The 23998-nt window shown below is 50.7% G+C and overlaps 1 protein-coding gene across 1 annotated transcript in view; it reads right to left on the reverse strand.

Moving 5' to 3' along the window:
• Positions 1–23998, reverse strand: part of ITGB5 (integrin subunit beta 5) — a 62991-nt gene that overhangs the window by 1889 nt on the left and 37104 nt on the right. The window contains exons 10-13 of the mRNA XM_074594565.1: positions 23569–23998; positions 5087–5309; positions 4266–4369; positions 617–733 (exon numbers count right to left, since the gene is read on the reverse strand). Coding sequence (XP_074450666.1) covers positions 617–733; positions 4266–4369; positions 5087–5309; positions 23569–23998 — 874 coding nt within the window. The remainder of the gene's footprint in view (positions 1–616; positions 734–4265; positions 4370–5086; positions 5310–23568) is intronic.

Genomic DNA, 23998 nt, shown 5'->3' on the forward strand with positions numbered 1-23998 from the left:
ATTGCGAGAAGCTACTGCTGGATGCTCGCCAGCTCGTCCTGCAACACCACATGGGGTTTTCTTTGCACGTGATTAAGATAATGCTGGGAAGCACAGCTGTCCGCAGCAGCCTGGGGAGGGGAGCAGGGACACACAGCCCCTGTGCTGCCTGGACCAGAGCTAGCTCTTTGGAAATGCAGAAATCCATAGGTGGCGTGGGGTTTTGCTAACATCCCGATGTAACCAGCAGAAGCACCAGGTGTCCCCTCCTGATTTTTTGCTCCCAGTGGCTGTATCTCCAAATCGGTACATGGCATGCTTTTTGCTACATAAATAGGCTGTGTTTAATTTCAGCATCCCAAGCTGGCAGAAAACGCTTCAGCCGCTTGCTAGCAATGCTGGCAGCTCGGGTGCATGTTTCACTCCCAGAGTCCTTTTTTACTAAGTTGGGAGCATTTGGAGCTGCGTTTCAGCGCTGTAAAACACTTTATTTTAAATCATCCTGGTTCGTCCACTCACGCATGCCTTTGTGCGGCCAGTGAAACCAGCCTTTCACAACCCGCCAGGCTCCCCAGCAGCCCATCACCCCTCCTGACACAGCCTGTACTATTAAAAGGAAACCCAAGGCAGGGCCAACCTGGCTCTTTGAGGACGGTGAGGTTGGATTTCCCACTGGGAAGCTCCAAGTAGGTGAACTTCATGACGCAGTTGTTCACTGGGTAGGCACAGAGGATCGCGTTCGGGTCATCCGTTTCTGGAATGAGATGCAGGATTTTTATTTTTTTTTAATATTAAAAAAAAATCATAGAGACTGCAGAACTCTTGTATCCTAATTTCTTACACAAACGCTCACAACACCCTCTTTTTTTAAGCTAAGTGTCCCCAACAACTTCCACTGGCATAGGCTCCCCTGATTTTGACCCAGTCCCCTTTCTAACGGGATATGTCTAAAGCTGCAATATGGCACTTGGTTGACTTAGCTGGCAGGTTTAATATTAGGAATTAGTACAATTCTCCTCTGCAAGCTGAGCAGGGCTTTCCACAGGTGCCAGGGAGCAAAGGAATGGGGATTGAGCCTGCAAAGCAGCACGATTTGATCATGATTTGTGCAAATCGTAACTGAGCAGCATCCAGACTTAACTGCTCGAGAAAACGTGGCACTCGGCAAACACTGCATGGCAAACAGATGCAACCTCACAGATACACACACTCTTCCTTTGCACAACTCTGCTTTGGCAAAAAATGACATTTTCTTCTTAAGTTGCTGAATTTTTTGAAGAGTGGAGGCTGAAGAGAAAGCAAGGGGCACAGACTGAGCCTGCGAGGACACGGACGGGGCCAGCAGCAGCAGCAGCCCATGGCTGGCTCGAGCTCCAGCTGTGCTGAACGGCTCCAGCTCCGGAAACAGTTGAGAAGTTTGTTTTTAAAGGGTGAGATAGAAGAGGAAAATGGGGAGGGAATGAGGGAGGGAGGGGGAAGAGAGGAAGGAGGTGGTTGGAGGGGAGGATGCAGAGATGGGGGAGTTGCAAGAAATGAGACTACTTGATTCCCATGGCCATACGGATGCTCTTTGTTTGCCTGTTTAACACACCATCGCACCAGGCAGAGCCTGTCACTGCTCTGGGCACTATAAGATGCTTCCTGAGGAAGGCCGCTTCACAAAAGCCATCACAAAGTTTCAGCAAAGCCATCGTCTGAGGTTTGCAGCTCTAGCCTCAGGGGTGATTTCAGCAGAGCCACCAGCCTGCCCAGCCACAGCTCACGGGGTGACCCCGCTGCAGGGACAGTGTCCCGAGGGAGATGGGGGAACAACTCCGGCCACGCCAGGTAGCTCTGCAGGAGCACATCTCTCTGCATGGGCTGAGAGTTTCCAGTGAGAGGAAGGGATCTGGGCACCCAGTGCTACTGGCTGGCAAAGAAGTGACCTTGGCTTAGGCACCTGGAAAATGCTTCCCACGGCTCCCCTCCTCACTCATATCCCTGCCCGTCTGTCACGCTGAAAAATGATTGCATTCATGACCATGGCTACTCCAGCTCCTTATCTCTCTCCTGTCTGTTTTTCTTTCCTTTCAATGCCTTTGACCCGCTTTCAGTCAGAAGATTAATACCCTCTGTTTCAACAGCTCTAAGCCCAGATGCAACTGCCCCCTGGTGAGTCCTGACAGGGTTCCTGGTGTGGACAAACCTCAGCTGTTCCTAGCCCAGGACAGGAGAATGTGCTCTACCTACACAATGGTATCTAAGGCAGGTCTGGAGAAGTGCTAATTGTTAGACCAGCACTCTAATTAGATTTATATTGATAAAACCTCTGTGTTTCTTGACTAGCGCTCTTCTGATTTAGAGCAGCAAATCTTAGTTCCTCCAGGCCCAGCTGCTTTCAATCTCATCCTTGCACCATTATTCTGCCAAGAGAGACTGATTAAAGTCTTGGTAGTCATGATCTCTGCTGGTCTTCACTAGGTTTCAGAGATCACACATCCACTGAGAGAGGCTTGATGGCCCCGTCGAGCTTTCAGGTCCACTGATGTATGCCGTTGGCAGCTTCATCTCACCACTGGACCTGTCGTGCTCCTCATGTTGAAAGCTCCTCTCTGGAACCATCAGGAATGGAAATTTTGCAGAAGCAAAGGTGATCCTGCAGAATACAATGCAAGTCATAAAAGCCTCCCAAAAGGCATAGGTCTGGCTCGTCAGTCCAATTATAGATGCTTCCGCTCTACGAAGTTTTGAAGCACTGGCTGCTTCGTACCCAGAGAAAAGGCAGAGAAATGGGATCTTCCCGGGTGTGTTCATTGCAACTCGGTATTTAAGAAGGTCCCATCCTCCACTGTCAGGACAATGCAGACCTATGTCTTCTGTGACAAATACCAGCATTTGGCCTTTCAGCAGGGACTTTTAACGTGTGCTACATAACACGAAAGCACTTGTACACCAGGATTTGGCTGAGTCTGCCTGTAAAGAAGTCCACAGTCCCCAGGCACTTCCCCTAGGAACACTTCGCTTTACATCTTTCTCTCGTAGCCCAGATCTCCAAGCCGCAGAGTGCCTTGAGCTACCAAGAGCTCAGCGCCACCCACAATCAACAGAAGAATAAGCGTAACTCCCCAAAATGTCTTAAAACAGAAAATTGGCTGTGTTTTTCTCTGAAAGCCATGTGGGAGACTGGCAAACCAGAGCCCAGCCTCACCTCCCAGGGCACAGTCAGCACAAAAGCTGGCTTTGGCATGGTGTGACTGAAGCAGGAGAGTTGAGCTTTAATGCCCAGTATTTGCTGGCTCCTAAGAAACACAGGCCAGCCAGGGATCAGGAAGGAGGTTCATGTGGTTTGGAAGTGCCTTGAACCTCTCTCAGTGTGCTGGTGTAGGTGCACTCTCCAGTAAACTGCAGGGAAGGTGCAGAGAATGAGAGCAAGTCTCCCAAAGAGAAAGGCAGGAAACCTCACTGGTCATAATTTAAAAGCTAGACACTGGATATGAGAGGAGTCAATGGGAAAAACACTGCCTTAGGAGGAAGGGAGAGAAAGGGCGAGCGAAGTAGAGCACTCCTACCTCTATAAACTATGGGAAGAGAAGGAGGAAATGTCAGAGATGTGGAATGCAGTTTATCCCTGCTTGATGTCTGTCCCTCCCCCCAAGGGTCAGGATTGTGATTAAATCTGTCACAGTTTGGGTTCCCTCTACCCCCACAAATAGCAACCAGGGACTCCCAGAATGGAGCTGAAAAGAAGGGCAAGAAAGTCATCTGCTGAGGGACGCAGGTGTGGGGTGACATCTAAAAGAGGACACAAAGGGCAGGAGAGGAGCTTACTGGGGGAACTTTTAGCAGTCAGTTCCACCAAAGCAGAACTCATCATCTCCAAAACATCTTTGCTTTCTGTTGCAAGCTCACTTCTTCCAAAACGGATTCTCAGAACATTAGAGAATGCCTTTTTTTGGTTGATACTTTGTCCTTTTGTGCTCTCTCACGGCTCGCCTAATCTTCTGTCTCATCTGATCTCATCCTACTCTCTATGCTCCTTGCATTGTCAGTAGCTGTCCTTACACATCTTGATTTTAAAATGTTATTTAAATTCAAAGGGTTTTTTTACTTCAATATAGATTACAGCCTGGAGAGAGGGTCACACATATCACATGTACACTTATACACACTACATACACACATAGATTTCTAAATGCCAGGTTTTCCCTGAGGCTTTCTTTACAGATATGTCTTGGTCTGAACTAAGAGGAGTTCAACACCACAGTCACTGGCTCCCACCATCTGCAGTCCTCCTGCTGCCGACTCACCGAGAACATCCACAGTGGTGATGATCTCATCCTTGCAGTGCTTTTGGCAGGTTTGGTTATCAGCCAGTCTTCCTGAGTTAAACAGCTTGCATTCAATGCAGTCCCTGCAGAAAGACACATGGAGGGGAAGATCAAGCACCCATCAGAAACCTCATGAACACAGAGATTCACCCCTCGGAAAGGGACTCGCTGGGTGCTGGTCTGGAGGCTGCACATCTGCACCACAAGGGAAGAGCAACTTCAGGGCTAGGCATCTCCATCTCAAGGATGGATTTATTCTAGGAGTGGGTTCAATGAAGGTGCAAAACAGCTGGTAGGTTTGGGGATGGTTTGTCCTTTGGGTGCCACAAGCTGCACATCAGCTACTGCAAAATCCATCCTGAGATCAAGGCAGACAGCATTGCTGTTCGGCGCCAGCCTGGGGATGATGCCCAGGGCACCTCCATCACTGCGAGGCAGGCACTCGTCCCCATCCTCCCCTCCTCTGCATCTCGCAGCTCCCCGGGCCCAGACGTTTGCAGCTCAGGGGGCAGCAAAAGTGGGGCTGCCAGCCTCTCTGGCAGAGTGGGACAGCACTGGAAACGAACAGGGACGTGAACCTCCATGAGGACTTGGGCAGCAACACTTGGTGCTTCTCTGCCTGGGATACTCTCAGGTTGCTTCGCGTGGGCTCTGAGCAGTGGTAAGCTTGCCTGGGGCTAATCACTCCTGTTTAATGAAGCAGGAGTAATTCCTTAGCTGAAAAGTCTCCCAGGAACCAAAGAGCCGCCCTTCTCACCAGCGAGACATCCCTCCTGAACATCCCCCGTCCCTGTGGGTACCTTTTAGTGCTACAGACGCCCGGGCAGGTGGGACACTTCTCACACGTCTCTCCAAAAGCCCCTGGCTCAGTGCACTGACACTTCCCGCAGACGCAGGTGCCCCTGCCGCTGCACATCTGCCCGTCACTGGAAACACAGCTGTCCGTCTCGGTGGAGCAGTTGCAGTTGTCCCCGATGTAACCGGCGTGGCACTTACACTCCCCGCAGTGACACTCTCCGTGGCCTGAAGGCGAGAGCAGGGGGAAAGCATCAGCAGCATTCCTTGGGCAGGAGGGACCAGCAGCCCAGCAGGAAAAGCTGCCAGAGAGACCTTACTCGGCAGAGCATCAAACAGATGGCGATGGGCAACACCTAGATATCAAATTATTATCTACATTTAGCAGCAAAAAATACCCACTCACAGCTCTTCCACCTTCCCTCTGTAGTCGCTCAAGACAAACGGGCACCTCTCCCTTCCTAGGTGGGACCAGGTGGCCAGGACAGGGGAACAAACTGCCCTTGGGAGGTACCAGCAGTGATGGTGACCAGGGGGAGAGAACAAGGCAGCTCCCTTCAAGGAGACACCTTGAGACACCAGCCTGCAGCTGGGGGAGGTGGCTTCCACCCCAAGTCCCCCTGGGACCCCTGTAAGGGTAGCACTGTCATCCCTCTGTGGGTGGAGGGCAGCAAAATGAGCCGATACACACGAGGAACCACCACCTACTATTGCAGAGCCCAAACACCATTAGCTGGCAGAGACTGTGTGCCCCAGCCAGGTGTCAAACGCGTTACTCTCTTATTCTTCGCTCTCTGGATGAGGGCTCCCAAGTGTCCCTCTCTTTTCAGGGTTTCCTTTTGCAGCTTCCTGGTTCGTCCCCATTTGGTGCTTGACACCACCAAGCAAACATTGACTCCTGACCGCACGTTTCAGCTATGTGTTGTCATGAGCCTTTCTTCCCGCAGATGGAATATTCCCCACCTCTGCCTCCCAGCGCCCAGCACTACGTAACTGGGCTTTGCAGAGCAGTACACCTCCCATCTCGGCAGAAGGTGAGCAGCGTCTCTGTCACTCAGTCCCCAACGCTTCCTAAGCATCACTCGACTTCACTCATGTGCCCACCTGAAGGTCCCAGCTAAGCTTTGAGAGTTATGTGCAATTTAGTACCATGATTTCCACTGTTACTGGTCTCTGGCAGCAGCTTTCAAGGTACTGCTTCTCAAACCAGATGTGTCCGTCTCAGAGGCACGGCACTGGGCAGACTAATACTTTGGGGCACCAGAGTTTGCGGCAGAGTCGATGTGATGTGGCTGCTCAGCGCATGAGCTGCACAGGAGGCAGCACAGCCAGACTGCAGGCAGTTTTCTGCTTGGTCTTGCTACAGCATCGAATTTTGCTAGCAGAGACGCTGTGGCGGTAAATGGGAGGCCCAAGCCATGCTTCCAGCCTGGTCTTCTCCAGGCCCCACCACTCAGCAAGAAGTTTTCTCCTGCTCCACGCTTCCCTGCCCACTGTGGGCCTTGAGCTCCAGAGATCAGTGTGACTGCTGGGCCCTCAAAATGGTGTAAAAGAGGGGGCTCCTGCAAGGGCTTCCATGTCTCCTGGGCTGGCTGGTGTTTTGCGTGAGTGAATCTCTTGTTTCTTTGTCTACATCAAGAGAAGCGAAGACAGGAATGGAGCAGTGCTTCCTTGCTGGTTTTGAACCCAGGGTTTAGCAGCAAAAAGCCTAGCAGGGTGACCACTTCATAAGGTCTGCTTTCCTAACGGTTTTGCTTAAGAAGTACTCTCAAGAAAACCTTAAAACTCCTTAAAAAAAATACTACATCAACAAGCACCGTGTCCTGTGTCCAAATGAGACCTCTACGTCCCAGCCAGTACCATGAAGGTTGTTGGGACCACCTGAACCTCCCCCAGGGAGCAGCTTGGGGCAGCTCACAGCAGAGATGGATGAAGAAACTGACCCAGTAAGGGCACTCCTCTACCGAAGCATCCCCTTGCAGCTATGGGGTTTAGCGATGGACTGAGAAAGTCAAGAGGCTGCAAGGCGTTCGGCGACAGAAAGCGGAGTGGCTGGCTGCCGAGCATCTGGTTTCAGAAAGGCATCCATCAGCCTGCTGGAAATACTGCTCAAATTCCTCCTTGGTCGGTCCCTAGGAGAAGGGATGCCTTTGAAGGCATAGTTTATAGCTGAAGGGTTTGCGTACGACGCTCATCAGCAGCCTAATTACAGCTCAGCTTTCCCACTGGTAACAGCCTCAAGCGCCTCAGACAAGATAAATTATATACATGCTCCTTTCATCGGCACAAAACCGCTGATCTCCCTGCCTCTCCCATCGCTCCAAGATTACCAGAGAGGCTGTGGATTGTCAGGCTATATCCCTTGCCAACAGCCATGGGAACACCTTCTGTTTTACAAGGCATCTCATATGTCCCAGCACATCACAAGATGCCCTCCTACAGCCTCTTTTGCACTCCCACCGTTTGCTTTGGATCCAGCCCGCAAACTCAAACATTACTAGACAGAGGAGGTTATGTTTACAAGATCTCTAGAGGTGACCTCCTTCCCCGCCTACATCTGATGGAGATTAAAAATCCCTCGTTCTGTTTGCCTTCGCAACGACAGCCTTACCCTTTCCCCAGACACATCCATACAGGTTTGTTTTGCCCCTTCCTTACAAAGCTCCAGTTTTAGTTCACTTTTTAAAGCCATCAGCGCCAGGCCAGTACAGGAGGCTAGGAAGCCTGCACGTCCCTTCCAGACCCTGGCAGGCTGGGGATGGAGCCTGAAAGGACTGCCCTGGGGAAGAGAAACGCATCCTATCAAAAACACTGCCATCAGAAAATTTAAGAAATAGCATCTTAAAGCAAACATTTCATTTACTGAAGGGGATGAAGAAAGAGCCCTTCTATATGAGGGTGACTAAGTGTGGGGTGTGAGCTTGAAATTTAAAAACAAGCTGAAATGTTTTTTCTGCCTCGGCCACACTGGCTCAACATGCAGTAAGTCACTGCCTGAGGCTCATCATGGGGAATGTGCCAAGAGTGGGAATTTCCATGTTGACCTTTAACGGCAAAGATGTTACAATCTTCACTGCCTGCATGAGCTCGAAAGAGTGGCCACTCCTGCAGCCACCATGAGCTCCCCTTCTAGCGCTCTCCATCCGTCTCCCACACAGCCTGAAGACCAGAGAAACGTGGGTGAGTGGGATACATTTATTTCTCATATGGGTGTGACAAGGGTCGTCCCACTTCTCAACATCCACCTGGAGCACCAGAGATGGGAATCCACTCCGTCCTCTTGCTCAGGACACAAGAGGAGCCCTAAGGCAACATGGCATGCTGGTTACAGTGAGTCTTTTGGTGAGGGTGACCCAGAGCTGAGGTTTGCAGCACGCAGAGTGCTACCTGGTACTCATATTTCACAGAAAAATGTGCTGCATGTTTCCAGTCTCAGCTATCCTATGGTCACATGCAGTGCTGATGGGGCTAAGCAGTTGCTGTGGCATGTGAGATCATGCCTGCAGGAAGCCTTCCACCACTATGCCGATGATGAACCTAGTTTCACTTCCCAGTTTCATTTCCAAGATGAAAATGCGTCCTCGAGGAGGGGGTGTTTCAAGACATCTCTCTGCACCAGCAGAAGTCTCATGGTGCAGGACATTACCCTGGATTTTAACCCCCCTGCGCCCTTTGAGTTTGTATGTTCTCTATTAAAGCTGGTTTATGAAGCCAAAAGACATTAATTATGTTCTCCAAACATAACAAGAGATGTTTTCTTCTGTTCCCATCCTTGAAATGAGACGAACTTAGATGTTTAAAAGATCCAGATCTAGTCGGGAAATTGAATGCTCCCTCTGAATTTGATAACATACTTTCCAGCCAGCTCTTGATTCTGGGGGGGCGGGGGGGCGCTAACATGAAACACATGTCAGGGAGGCTGCAGAAACACTCTGGGAGGGTGCAGCAGAGGAAAGCAATGCTTCTGGGGGGGGAGAGCAGTCCCCAGACTAGGTTTGGACTAGTCTGGTCTCCGTTGAGGTGGGAGTTGCGAGGCGCACTGCTGTTCGGAGGGACCCTCTTGCCAAGGAGGCCACCAAGGCGGACCAAGCCCAGCTGGTCCCTCCATCTCTCTTCCCATCCCGAAATACATCCCCATCCCACTGCTGTGCCCCGGCTGGGCTGCACATCTCGCTGTCGCTCAGGCAGCTTTTGGCAGGAGGTCCAGCCGTCCTCGTTTCACCCCAGCCGCCTCTGCCTCCCCCCGTCAGCTGCCCGCCGGGATGACAGCCACAGACCAAATCCCATCTGTCCTCACGCCGGCACCGCGCAAACCTGGCTTGGCAGCCCGACACCAACGCTGCGGGCTCTGGTCCCCGAGCTGGGCCGTCGTCGCCGAGCAGGAATCAGGATAGCAGCTTCTGGCAGAAACTTCCAGCCTCTGACCCTGATTTCATCCCGGGCTTCTTGATAGCAGGCTGGAAAGTGGAATCACACAGTGGCCAAGTGCTCGGCGAGACAGCCCGTCTGCCCTCCGCGATAACCCGGTTTGCCTTTGAGGAATTGCACCGACCGCTGCTGCACCAAGAGGTCTGAAACTCGAGGCACTAAAAGCTCTGTCGCTAGGTCTTTCCACAGAAAGTGGTTTTCCTAAAGCCTCTTACTTTTGGGGACCGCAAAATTATGCAAAAATACCAGCTCTCTTTTGAAAGAAGTGAGAAATGATCCCAGCTTTTTTGGAGGGGGAGAAAGGGTTTGAAAACAAGCCCCTCCAACACTAATTTTTTTCCCTACCTTCTAGAAAATTAAATTGATGTGCCTACTATACAAGAAAAAAATAATCTTCAGGATTTTTAAGCCAGTTTCTTGGTTTCTGAGCACTCTGGAGGGGAAGGTCATACTGCATTTTGTTCCCACTGAATCAAGCCACTTATTTTTGTGTCTCTGTGCTCACATCTAGGCTTTGGGTCGGGACCTTCAAAATGCTGTGCTTTTGTCATTTTTGGTTACTTGAACCACCAGTTTGAAAAAAACCCCAGAAAAACCCCACAGGAAAACCAATTACGAGAAATAAGGCACAGCAAGCAATTTCCAGATTCCCTGGTGCCACCCCTTTAAGGATCCCTGGCCACTGTCCCCATCACTCCGGAGAGCCCCCACGCAGAAGCCACATGTTGTTTGTATTCCCTGGGGGTGGATGCACCAAAGCCATCTGCTTCTGGGAGACAGAGGAAGTCAAACCCTACCGACACAGGGCACCGCTTGAGCATCATTTTTGTACCAGACCAGCCAATCTCCCGGCAAAAGCGCCCGACGTCTGCAGGAGAGGCTCTGGGAAGAGCACATTTTGAGTGGGAAGAAGCGGAAGAGGTTTTGAGCGCTTGGAAAATGTAGACCTTTCCGTTTGGGAAAGGGCTATGGTAAGACACAGTGCCTGCTTAGGCAAATAAATCATCGACTTCCCCACTAATCTCTTTCCATGACTCACAGGAGCCGGCGCTGCACACGCAGAGGCCAGGCAAGGCGAGGCAGCCTGCCCGCGGCACGGCTCGGCTTCGCAGCATCGTCCTGCTGCCAGATGGTCGGCACCAGTAGGAAGTCAGGGAGAGCCTCAGGGCATTTTAAATACTGGGGATGGGCTTAGGATCCATTCCCCAGGTCCCACCAGTATGGCAGGGAAGAGTGGCAGGTTGGCAGGAGCACCCCCAAGTGCTAGAGCCCACGGAGAACAACCACCTCCTTGCGCAGAGGAGGTTACTACATAAACACAGACAGACAAACGTCAAGGGTCCAAGGTTTCTGTATAAGCTGAAACGCGTCCACCGACTGCCTTCATTCACACCAGAAGACAGCTCGCCCACGCGCATTTATCCACAAAGCAATACTGAAATAACAAAACACTAAGAGGCCAGTAATAAGTAAACAGTGCTTTTTTGTACGTTACTTATACCAGACACCACAGATCTGTGCATCTTCCCATTGCATTAATTTCAATGGATATTTATATTCCAAAGCATACGGATTTGGCCAAGAATCGACATGGCTTTAAATAAGCCTTTATTTCAATCCTGGTGCTGGTTGAGCTCACCAGTCATCAAAAATAGCATCAGAGATACAGACTAATGAAACCAAACACAGAGATACAGACTAATGAAACCAAACCAGAGGAATAAATACACGTTTCAGCTGCTAATTCAGTCCTGGGTACCACAAGTCCCACCACTAGCTCCACATTACTGCCAGCATCCCCCCACGTTGCAGCGTTGCAATTACAAAAAAACCAACCCCCCAGCTCCTCAATTTCTCATTCACTTGGGAACTTCTGGGTTAAATGAGAACTGGGCAGGGAAAACAGGGCTTTGGAAACTGCTGTCTCATGAAGGCAGCTGAAAGCAATCCGGGGCAGGCGGATTTCCTGCGGCAGCCCTGGCCAGCCTTTCCTCATTTTCTTTCTCTCCGCTACAGAAGGGGAGCCGAAACGCAATCACGAGATACGGCTGATGAGCCACCAGAAAGCCAAAACGGGCAGCGAGGAGTCATTTCCTGAAGGAGATCTAAAGCTGCATTTCTTAAAATAAAGCCTTCCTTTTTTTTTTTTTTAAAGTAAGCTCAGCACTCCACAAATCTCTTGACTTTTGCTTATGTTAGCTCCTCAGCCGAGCCTGCCACACGTGGCCTTTTGGACGGAGACCCAGATCTGGGAATTGGAGCTTTTAGGTCCTGCTGCCGACTCTGCTACTGATGCAGGGAGCGATACGGGGCGAGGGCAGCTGCCAGACCCTCCCAGAGACACAGCCCTTCATTCTGAACGGGGGCAACTGGGATGAGTGTGACGGTTCCCTTCGAGCCATGGGTCCAAATACCGTCCCACCAAACTGGGCACATGCTCATCCTTGGCTTCATCACCCCTTAAGCACCCGACATGGAAGGCACTGCAGAAACTGCTAGTAATTCCAATTATTCCTTAAGACAAATAGGAACGTATGTGTGTGTGTGAATTCTCTGGGTCTTTTTGTCCCTCAATCCTCTAACTCCGTAGGCTCAGTAGGCTCTGTGCCACTGGCCTTTTCCACTGACATCCATCCATTCTCATGCAGGTGTTTATTGGGTCTCCCTTGGGACTCACCAATGCCTCTCCCAACACAGTGCTCCTCTCTCCAGCCGACTCTCTGGCCCTTTCACAGACAAGACCCGCCACAAAACCCCCTCAATGCAGGTCCCCCCATTTGTTTCCTTACTCCCCAAAAAGCCTCACAAAGAAAATTGCTTGACAAAGAGACGTTTCCACATGGCTCTCCCAACCTTGCCCAGATACCACCAACATCGATGGGTACAGAACCAGGAGCTTCTCCCACACTTACATAGTTCTTGGCCCATGTCTTAGCCCATGTCTTCTTATACAACTCTACATTTAGCCTTCAGCTTTTGTCATATAGGGGGACATATAGTGACCATGCATTAGATGAAATACAGACAAAGGGGTTGAGAAAAGCTATAGTGCAACCCTCCCACCGACGCATGGTGCCTCCAGGAAGGTTGAGCTGCGTCTCCCTGCTCTGCTGCCCAAGCAGGCTCCTACTACCTCCTACCACCCAAAAACTCCAGATTCATTCTTAAAATAAAACTTGGCTCCAAAACAAAGCTGCACGATCCCAAATGCCTGAGCTCCAGTGACAAATTCTATGGTTCAGGCCCATCCCTCACATGAAAAGCAGGATAATTCCTACCCTGCCAAAGCCCAAATGGGCTGAATGTCCTTTCAGCTGGACCTTGTTAAGAGGAGTGGGCTCTGGAGCAGAGAGAGATTCTTTCTCTACAAAATCCAGTGCCGTGGGAGCCTTGCCCAGTTCTGTGCTTGGATGCAAACACATAATCTGGTGCAAGTTCACCAAAGGTCCATGGTTTTGGAACACATTTCTCCCTTCCCAATGAAGCTGGAAGAAGTCAGAATAGCATTCAAAATAAGGCCCAAAAAAAAGAGAAAGAAGGAATCTGCAACCCGTGCTGTGCTTCCCTTTTAGGTCAACTGTTTAAATTTAATTTTTTTAACCAAACTGAGCAAAATTCATGGGTTGTCAGTGCCTGTCAACAAGAAAGGCAGAGACACAGGATTTCACTCACCTGCTAGTCTGAGACTTTCATCTGCCTCTAAACCCCAAACACAGCATTCATTTCCAAATGCTTATTTCTGTTAATTGCTATAATCAGAAGGACCAAACGCCAAACCCGTCGGGATGCTGCCTGTAAGGGCAGAGCATTTAAGAGCGTTTGTTCTAAGACCATCTTCTCTCTTTGGGGAGCAAATAGGCAACGTGCTGTGTTTCCAAAGTTCATTTTGTTTTTCTTTTGGAGCTTTCTACTTTCTGAGATAGAAGGTTCACAGCAGTGGGCAAGGGGGGGGCTGCGGCAGGTCAGGGGGGTCCGGGTACATGCACGCACCATCAGATGACACCTCCGGCTGCGACCGGCACCCTGTGCCGCTTTAAGAGCAGAGACCCACAGACAGAGCTCTGGCTCCTGTAAAGATGTCAAAGACGTCACTTCTTTATTCTTTTAATTCTGCCCTGGCATTTAATGCCTCATTAGCATGCATTAATGCTTGCAAAAGGTCCGCTCAAGGACAAGGAGAAACCCCAGTGAAAAGAGGCGGGAACAGCAGCGCTCTGTGAGGTTTGGTCCTCCAAGGAGCTGCTGCCAGATTTGGGGAGAGCTGCAAGACTTTGACAGCAACAAGGGCTCGGGCAGGGGGAAAGGAGGGGTAAGAAAAGACAGCCTTGCCCTTTCGTGCCAGGAAAGGAAATTCTGGCGAAGCAGTACTCCATCCGCTGGGGAAAATGCGCCCAACTCCATTGCTGTTTCAGTGTGAACAACCAACACAAACCCTTGGCATCACCAAGGCAGGGCAGGCAGGGTGTACCTGCTGCCAGAAACATAAAGTGAGATGAAGAACACGCACAGCACCAAGCAGAAACACAAATGGAAATATCATCTGTTTTCCCGGGAGAAATCCATGCGAAGATCCTAAAATATCTTCAGTTGGAAGGGACCCATGAGGATCATTGAGTCCAACTCAAAAATAATCAATAATATTTAATAGGCGACAATGTAATGGTAATGACTGGTAGTGTAATACTTAATATTGCATTTATTTATTATGAAAGAAATCCAGAGGGGCACGTACATGAAGCACAGAGTACTCTAGCAAAGAACCACCTACCTGCACTGAAACGCAGCCACCTCTGACCTGAACCACAGCAGCTGCACCGGGCGACACGGGAGGTCATTAGCAGCGCAATCAGAGGGGAAACCAGGCTTTTTTTTTTTTTTTTTTTTTTTTTTAACACACTACAGCTACAAGCACTGGCCATGCTTTCGCAGGTCACAGCTGCTGGGCAAGAGTCACCCCATGCTGCTTGTCCCAGCCCAGCGGCCATTTCAACCTCTTGGGATGTTCAGCCTTATGAACGGGCACAGAGCAGGATGGGGAGGCGCACAGTCTCGGGGGAGAGCAGCACATGTCTCAGGATTAAATTGGAAAGAGAAGAGAAACCAGGTTAAAGGGGAAAAAAATAAATTCAGAGAGGAAGCAGAAGAGAGAAATTGGGGAAGGGTGGAAATGATGCCCTGGGGGCAAACAGCTGGGAGGTTCCAGAAGCCTCCCAAGACTGGAAATGTGAAGAAATACAATCACTGAGTCACCCCTATGCTCCTCCAAAAGGCCACCGAAGATTTGCATGCCAGGGAAACAGAGACTTCATGAAGATGAAATGTGGGATGCAAACACCTCCCAGCCGGCTCTCAGCCCCTCTCTGCACCGGGGCTCCGAGCCACGGCTTCTGGGGGTGAGCACACCCGGAACGACACGGGACATGAATTTGGCACCTTAAGGCAGAGAGACCTGCGAAGACCAAAGGAGTTGTCGGGAGTGGGAGGTTGGCTGTACCAGCAAGGCAGTGTTAAGGATGGGTCCCGTCCAAGGCAGTGGTTTATGGGGTGTCCACCTCTCTCGACTTAGGGCTGCCAGGGCCTGAGCCAAAGCCCATCCACGCGACCCAGAGAGCCTGCACTGGTAGAGGGTGTGTTTTCAATAAAAATCCTCCCTGCCAGTCCACTAACACCCAGTGACAGATATCCATGGTCAGCAGTAACACACTGAAGAGGTGTGAGTGCCCCCATTTCCCTGCCTCACCACAGCCCTCCAACATAATAGTGATTGATGCTCAGGAACCGCTTGCTTGTAAGGAAAAAATCAACCGCTGCTAAAGAGGGATGCTAATGCCAGCCAACTGCTTGCACAGCTCCTGGGGAGCTCCTCTCCACCCTTTCAAATTATCTGGCCCTGCTTTCCATCGCAGAAGGTGCCACCCCAGCATGGGGCATGGTGGGCTGCCCGCAGCAGGTGAGCACATCCCATAGGTGCCCCTGTGGCTTCTCATCCTCTTCACACTGTGTAAAGAGCAGAGAGTTTCTCAATGACATTCCCCATTAAAGGCTGAGAGGTTTCGAGTGTTGCTCTCAGAGCTCCCTGCCCCCAGGCCAAGCACGCACAGACCTGACCCTTTGGGAAGGCACTGTGGGAAGCAGCCTGGGATGACCCCAGGGCTTGGCCACCAGCTCCCATCACCAGAGCAAGACCTAAAAGTCAACATCCCATCCCACATGTGATGGCAGCAGCGGGCTCCTCCACAATTTCTTCCCTGCCTGTGGAAACGTTTTCCAAATCACTGCTTGAGCAATCACGCTCTGCCTCCCCAAAATACTGCAGTGGCACGGCAGCCCCCTCACTCTGCAGGAGGTCAGGCAGGAATGCAGGGATGTCAACAACTGACATCAGAAAAAATCCGGTTTATACTAACACGCCTCCGGGGGAAAAAAAAAAAAAGTTTTTCCTGATTTGGGGCTCAGATGTCGTGCAGACAAATGACATCGGACACACAGCATCTGCAGGGAGCCTGTACGCAGGGCGAGAGCGGCGTCGGTCCAAGCGGGATGAAGGTGAATTCAGCTGACTGCTCTTCCAGTTAATCCCCATCACAGCCCGCAGCCCTGCCTGCCCCAGCTGACCTGGAGCTTACATTGTTTTTGGCTGACCCACAGGATGGGAGTGAAGGGAGCTGACCCAAGCCTTACATTTCTTTACACTAATCCACGTGATGAGAGTAAGTGGAACGTGCCCAGCTTTGCAGCTGAACCCCAAAAAAGGGAGAGGACAGCGGAGGTCCCCCATTTGATTTGTTTCTTATTAATTTCTAATTAAATTAATTAATTATTATTTGCAGTCTATATAAATTCTTGTTCGAGCCAGAACCTTTCACAAGTGGAGGGTGGATGTAAGCTGGAGAGGAGATGCTCACCCAGCAGCGGCACCAGGCACGGGCACTCTGCCCTCAGTTCATCACTGCTACAGGACACAGCAAGTCAGAGATTTATTTTTCCCTCTTATTCAGGAGGATTTTTTCGTTTCATGCGTTTCTTCTCAGGCATGCAGGCATCTCGGGGCAAGGGCTTCTGCTGAGCAGCTTCTGCAGGTGATAAAAGCCAAGGCCGGACGGGAACGCGGCAAGGCAAAAGGCTTTTAGGAAGCTCTAGGATAAACGTGCAGCCTGAGTGAGTCTTGACCACATCTTAAAAGAGAGATGCTACCACAGTGCCATCTCCTCACTACTTATTCCAGCCATAAGGTCCCTCTGGGCTATGCAGCAGCTCTGTAGGTAGGAGACCTCAAGATGCCTGAAACCAGGTTTGTTGGCTGCTAAGAAGGAGCGATGGGCACCTTGTGCCCCACACAGTGCGATGACACTTACATATCTCTCTATTTTCTAAGTCCAACCTCAGCTGGCTTTCAGCTCCCTGTCCTCTACCCTGCTCTTCGGTGGGGAACAGAGACCCTCGCAGTCCTGTTACCAAAGACAGACTTCTGCTTTGTTTATAACCATACGCTAACTAAAATGTTGTTTGTTTCCTACTAACCTTCTTACTGTGTGAGAAAATAGCTAATTACTGACCTTCTTACTGTGTGAGAAAATGGTTAGTCACTGAGCTGATGTTACAGCCAGTGATAATGAGGAGACAGCCAGAAGTAGCTAATCACCAAGGACGGGATAACAAGAAGTAGTTAATCACTTCAAGGTTCTTTTACCAATTAGGACAGAGCTGTGGCTACTTCAAGGAACATCGTTATCATCCTCAAAAAGCTGGCAAACTTACAGTAAACTTTTCCTGTCCTGAGATGACTCAATACCTTAAAAGGATAACGTGAGGAAGGGTCTCCTTACCCAAACGACCACCGAGACACTCACGCTTGCGCAGAAGTGTTCTGCTGACGCAGCAAAATTTGATACGCATGTGCAAAAAGACTATTCGGTCATCCTAATGAATACGTAAGCCTAGGTGGAGTTATGTATTAGGCAGGTGGAATTATGAGACTATTCTGTGTATAAATAACGGGTGAATATCCCCAGTAAGGTGTGCTAGATTTGTGGGGTTTTCCCCCTAGCACCCGACGTCAAATAAAGCAATACCTCCTCGCTAAACTACTTTTGGTTTCGAGAGCTTTTATTTCAGGTAACAATCCTATAACCTACCCTAACGGAAAAGGTTTTCAGCTCAGAAGAATTTAGTAGGTTCAACTCACCCCAAACCACCCTCCCCTGCCCCGCAGCCCCGACAGCACACGCAGCCTGTCCCTCCGCGAGCCCCCCACCTGCTGCTAATGACTGGGACCACTAACGAAGCAACCGGCATCGTGAGGTTGCACCGTGGTGACCCAAGCTGACACTGCACCCTCTGTCACCAAAATAAGCCTCCAAAATGCTGGCAGACGTGTGCTCCTCATCCTCTGGCCCGGGGAGCGGAGCAGGAGCCGTGGACCTGCAGGGCAGCCGTCCCAGAGACGGAGCCGCATCTCCTCCGCAGCTGCACAAGCACTTAGCAACAACCAAAGGATTATTTTTAACTTCCACATCTTATATGGTCCTTTTGTCTCTGCCCTTCAGGTCCTTTTTTACTAGGCGGTGCTCAGATTCCACCTTTTTACACAAACTAAATAAAAAGACCCCCGAGTTCCCCAAATCAAAAACCTAAAGACAACAAGACTTGACATGACTTAAAAGAAAAAATTGCAGATGTGGTTTAGGCTCGGTTCCCTGTCCTCTTTCTGCCACAGGTCACCCTCTTCCCCTCCGTCAGGGGCTACATTTGCTTAATGCCCCCCCCCGCCCTTGGCACCGCCGCAGACGCTGGGCACAGGCAAGCTCCCCTTCCTCCCCAAACCACCCTCAACCCACCACCTGCACCTCAGAGGTTAATAAATTGAATACTACCCATTTCTTTCTTAGTAGCAGCTTCTGGTAAAAGCTTACACACTAGGAATGAAGAGAATTAAGATAAGAAAAGAGGTCAAAGCTGGATCACAGTGATTTTCACATCCGAGCCTTCAGATGCACACCAGCACCCTCCCTCCAGGCCCTACAACGGGGCAGGTGAATAATAGCTACAAAAGACAGCGTGGAAAAAGGTCTATTTCCATAAGATGTGTCCACAGGCACAGTGATTTGCATGGTGACAGACCCCACCAGAAACCCCAGCGTGCCATCAAACCTGAGCGCCGCTCTCAAAGCGCGGGGCTCCATTGCACAACCAGAAACCGTCGCGCTGGCACCGGAGCCATCGTCCCACCAGACCTCCCGCAGACACAGCGCTGTTAAAACGCCGTTACGGCGCCCGGGATGGGGAACACCAAAAAAAATATTGCAGAAGCAGGAGGGAGATTTCTAATTTGAGGTTGTGGTAAAAGAAACAAAAAAGTCTTATCTCACTGTGCCTTAGCACAGGCTAAAACCTCACAGTGCTTCCTTATTTAATAAAACCAAGAAAGGGAAGCACTCAAAAATAAATATGAGGACTTGTACCTCCTCAGCAGTTTTTGAAGTGGTTTCTGCAGGGCAGCTGGAGTTGCAGTGCACGTCAGCTTGCCTATTCTCTGCGAAATAACCCACGGATTTTCAATGAGCTGTCACTTCCTAAATCCCATTTCAGAAGCGATTCTGGCACTTGCCTGTATTTGCAAATCCGACACCTGATGCTCTATTGCTGACCCGAGCTTTTCGTGTCACTGTACTGGCAAGCCAGGCCAGACTCCCGGCTCCTGCGCTCCAAGGCATCGCCTTCTCACCCTGCTTTTGCCAGCCACGATCTTTAGCCATCTTAACCAGTTCAGATGCTCTCAGCTGCTTAAGAGCTAGAGAGAAGTTGCAGAGCTTGATTAACAATTGCAAAGTGTTTATAAACCTGATTTATTGTCTAGTTTTAAAAAAATGGAGAAGAAAACCACAAAAGACCTGATTCCGCGAACATCAGCAGTCTGTGTGTTGCTCAGGCAGTATGGATTTTCGGGATGAGATCCTTTGTGTTTTAGGGGGAGAATCAGCTTGCAGCATGGCGAGTGCTCGTTACTTACACCTCGGTAGCAATGTTCCTGGGCACAAAAACAGTCCCAGGCTGAAGGGCGCGCAAATGACACCCACGTGGGGAGCCGGGGAACAGTGGTGATGGTTAAGGGGAGATTTCTCTTGAGACACCAAAGCAAAGACGATGCCATACAGCCCTGCATCTCCCTCCCTCCAAAACACATCTGCAGCACTGAAACGCTAATGAAGCTTGGCCTCCGGCGGCGAGCCAGTCGCTCTTCATTAGGGGCAAATGCGTGATGCCTTCATCAGGGGCCTCTCCTCCCTCTCGCCACCTAGTTTTATGGGACCTTCAGGAATGCAATTAGCGCGCCAAGATGTTTCCTCCTTTGTCAGACTGCCTGGCAGGCAGCCAAGGGGTTCAAAAGCCAAAGGGCCGCGCAGGCAGCTGCCCTTCCCGAGCCCGGCTGCAGGCGGGAGGGAGGGCTCTCTTCCCCTCTCCCGCAGCCACCCACACTTCAGAGCAGAGCCCAGACTGATGTGCCGAAGAGGGGCAAGAGGGCAACTCTACTGTCCAGAGAAAAACTGGGAGCAAAGCGTTCAGGGCTTCGGGAAGCGACTGCCTGCTTTGCTGGAGTGTGATGCTGTGGATAACCTGGTTGCATCTCTTTTGGAGGAACTGAGCCACCCCTGATGGCCCTTCCAGAAGCTGGGTTAATGGTTTCAAACAGCTACTCTGGAGCTGTTAACTGGACTTGGGGAGCAGCAGAACGAACGCCACTTATTAGTGACTGAGTGGCATTGCCCCAAGAGTTGGATGCAACTTGAATGAACATTCATGATGTGTAATAAATGACTCTTTTTTTCCTGCCTGCCTCACAGATGCAGGAAGGACGTTAAACCTCCCACTAACAGGAATCAAATTCTTGCTTCTCCTTTAGATTACCTCCCAGCCAAAATCTGCTTCTCCACTTGATGGGGGGCTATGAAAGGACAGGAGCCATTCGGTGTAGCCATCTCTGCTCTCAAACACTGACAAAATGAGGTGCCAATATTTATAAATGGACCCAGGAATGAAAATGCTTTTGCTGGCCAACGGACTGAGTAGCATGAGACAAGCTCAAAGTTCATTTCAGAGTTATTTCAAACCTGCTGTGGCTTTTGCTGGGAATACGGGATGCCTGAGCACGATCTGCCACCCAGACCTTAGTCATGGCAGTGACTTGATGGGGACAGCTTTGCTCCAGATTGCAAAAGGAAGAAATGCCCAGGCTGGTTGGTGATGGGCTGACGGTGCCTCTAGGCCAAGGCATGCAAAAAAGCATGGCCACACACATGCAAAGCAGTTTGGATGTATGGATTTTTACTTCTTAGCTTGGAAAACTGTGCTTTCCTCCTTGGGTCAGGTTGGACTGGCTGCTCTCCCACCTGCTCCGGCCGGGATGGGCACTCAGAGGTTCATGATACCATCTTGTTCAACAGATTAGGCAGGCGTAAATGCATTTAACAGGGGACGCTGCAGCCCATGTGCTAAAACTTGGGTTCCTTTGGGTGAAAACACTGTTCGAAATACAGTAACCAGAAATTCACTGCAAGGCATAAAGCACCTTTTATGCTAGAAGCAGATTCGTACAGTACAAATGACCACAGCGATGAGTTTCCCTCCCAGGTCCAAGCCAAGCAACTCCTGAGCGAGGACGGAGAACAACAATCTGCAGCAGTTCCCTCCAGGCTGCTTTTTTGGTTTCTGCATTTGTTAAAATGAGGGTGGTCTCCCCTCGTGGTGGGATTCAGCCTGCAGGAGCAGCGGGCACCAGGATGGCAGGGCCTTTCAGGGACAGAAGTTGTGCCCAGGGGAAGACAGAGCGGGGCAGGATGTTATTTCCCCCCCTTGCAGGAACAAAAGCGGTGACCAGACCCCGCATGACTGCCCTGGAGCACTTCCTGCACCCAAGGCATGACCCAAACTCCTCTGGCTGCCAAGTCCACACATGCTGGTGGACCGAGATATTCAGTTCTGAGTTAAATACACCGTCTTTTCCAGGAAAGCCCCATTTGCAGTGAGCAGAGAGCATGCATCTGCTGGAAGCCACCAGAGATGCTTGTGTAGCAGAGGGCTGTCCGTTAGGGCCAGCTTTGGGCACAGCCCTCTGTGCAAGCCCAGACACTTTTCGTGAGCTGGCGAAGCCCCACGCCTCTTGGGCTGACAAAACCACCTCAAAATGTTATGTCATTGGCACGGCGCTTGCTACAGCTCAGATTTAGCATCGCAACTGCTGGAATTTTTTAAAAAGAGTCAACAAACCAATGGCAATAGAAATACCAGGAGGCACAGGGAGACCCACCCCACGCAGCTGTGCCGGACTCCATCCCACCCCTGGAGCAAAGAGGCCAGTTGGCCTCAGCCTACCCTTTGTTTTCTTTCACAGCTATAAAAAGGACTTTTAAATGACTTTAGAAAACTTTGGCAAATCCCAAACCAGCTATGCTGCTCTTCCCAGCACGAGAAGCCCTCCACAGGGACAGAAGAAAGCAAGTGCAACAGAAGACACACAGTTTGTTCTCCTGCGGAGCGGCAGAGCTCTGCCTCTCCTGATGAAATGGAAATTCAAGTAAAGGGATGTCCTCCTCTTCCAGTACCAACCGCTACACCGGTAACTTCCAAGCTCTCTTTAGCATCGCTGCCCTGCTTGCTATTAAACACACTCCTTTTGGGAGGGATGATGCTACCACAGCAACATGGTCATTTGGAGAACCCCCAGGCAGTATTGTTCTCAATTACTTCAGAGTTGAGTTGATTTTTTCACCCATCTACTTTCAAATATACCTTTTTCCTGCTTGCTCATCCCTGTTTCCCGTCCAGCATCAGCAGGGAGAGCCTCAACCCTCCTGGTCCCAGGAGAGTCGCTGCGGGAGGTGGTACCTGCCTTCTCCCTGCCCTGCAATAGGGAGCCTCAGGGCAATGCCAAAAAATGGGGTATCGCCGTCCTCACCTTCAACAGCGCCCAAATGTCACTAGCCAGGCTACAGGAAAATAAGCACGAACATCCTCTAGCGGCCCAACAACACGATCGTCTCAAAAAGCCAGGAACTTGCAACCAAAAGGTGCCCCATCACTTACGGCCCAGCTCAGGGCAAGATAAACAGCAGGGAAAAAACCCACCACTTCCCTGGAGGAAACATGAAAAAAACCTATTTTTCCAAGCTTACGCTTGTTTTGGAAATTTTGACCAAGATTTTCAGTTAAGGAAATATTTTACTTGCTTGAAAGCAGGCAAGTTTTAAAGAATAACCTTTTGCCCAGCTCCAGCTGAGGGAATTATGTTTGAGGGTTAATCCAGGCAATTACGTGCAAGGTAAATTATGTGACTTTGGACTGACAAGGAATTAAAGCCATTTTAGCAAACACAGCTAAATAATTCCTCTACCTTTGCTTAAGTAAAGCTGACAGGCTCCATCTTTCCCAGTGAATGGCTTGTCTTCCCAGTGGGCAGAAAAATCTATACATAAAATACCTTTAGGAATCTTCAACACAGATTTTCTCTAATAAATAACAGACTGAAACACAACCTCTCCTTTCACCTGCGCTGCACCAGCGGAACACTTCAAATGCTTCACCTTTGAAAAAAGATTGTTTCTGCCTACACAGGGAAGGATGGCACAAGCAGAAGAAATCCAGCCTATGAAGACACCAAAAAGCTTCAGAGGATTCAAGGCGGTGCTGGTTTACTCTTTCCTGGGGATGTTATGTCAAAATAACAACACCGAAGCCCAGACTCTGCTCACCTCCGAGGGACCCGGGCAGAGGACAAGCCTGCCAGGAGAGAGCCTTTCGCCCTAATGCTGGAAACCCAATTCTGATGGGGATAATGCGCTTTTTGCTCATCAGCGTGGATGCACTGAACCTTCTGCCTCCCTTTTTCCAGAAGGAAAAGAAAGGGAGTGCAGATCCCTCCAGAAACAGGGCAGATTTGGGCAGGCGCAGCCCCTCGCACTCCCTGCACACCCCAGCCCAGCAACCCTCCCCATTTTGGGGCGGTTTCCCCTGCACCCCCTGCATCCCTGCAAAGCGGAGGGCACGAGGGAGGACAAGCTCCTACCTGAGCAGAGGACTCCCTTGTACCTGGCGCAGGAGAAGTCGTCGCACTCGCAGAAGGGCCCGTAGATGTTCCCGAACTCGCTCTCGTAGCAGAGGCACTGGTTGCAGCTGCACTCCCCTCTCCCGCTGCAGAGGGGTTTGCCCTCCGCCTCCCGGCACATGGCCTGGTGCATGTCCCCGCTGGCACCCTCCTCGCACTCGCACCTGGCCCCCAGGTAGCCCGCGTCGCACTCGCACAGCCCGCAGGTGTAGGTCCCGTTGCCGCTGCACTTGCCGCTGGCCGGCGCGGCGCGGCCGGTGCAGCCGCAGAGGCAGTTGTAGGTCACCGCCACCTCCAGCGTGTCCCGAAAGCCGGCGGGTTTGATGGTGAAGGTGTGGGAGGTGTCCTCGGCCGGGCAGCTCCGTGCCTCCACGGCTACCTCGAAGGAAAC

This window comes from Larus michahellis, chromosome 7, assembly GCF_964199755.1.
Source record: "Larus michahellis chromosome 7, bLarMic1.1, whole genome shotgun sequence".
Classification (NCBI taxonomy): domain Eukaryota; kingdom Metazoa; phylum Chordata; class Aves; order Charadriiformes; family Laridae; genus Larus; species Larus michahellis.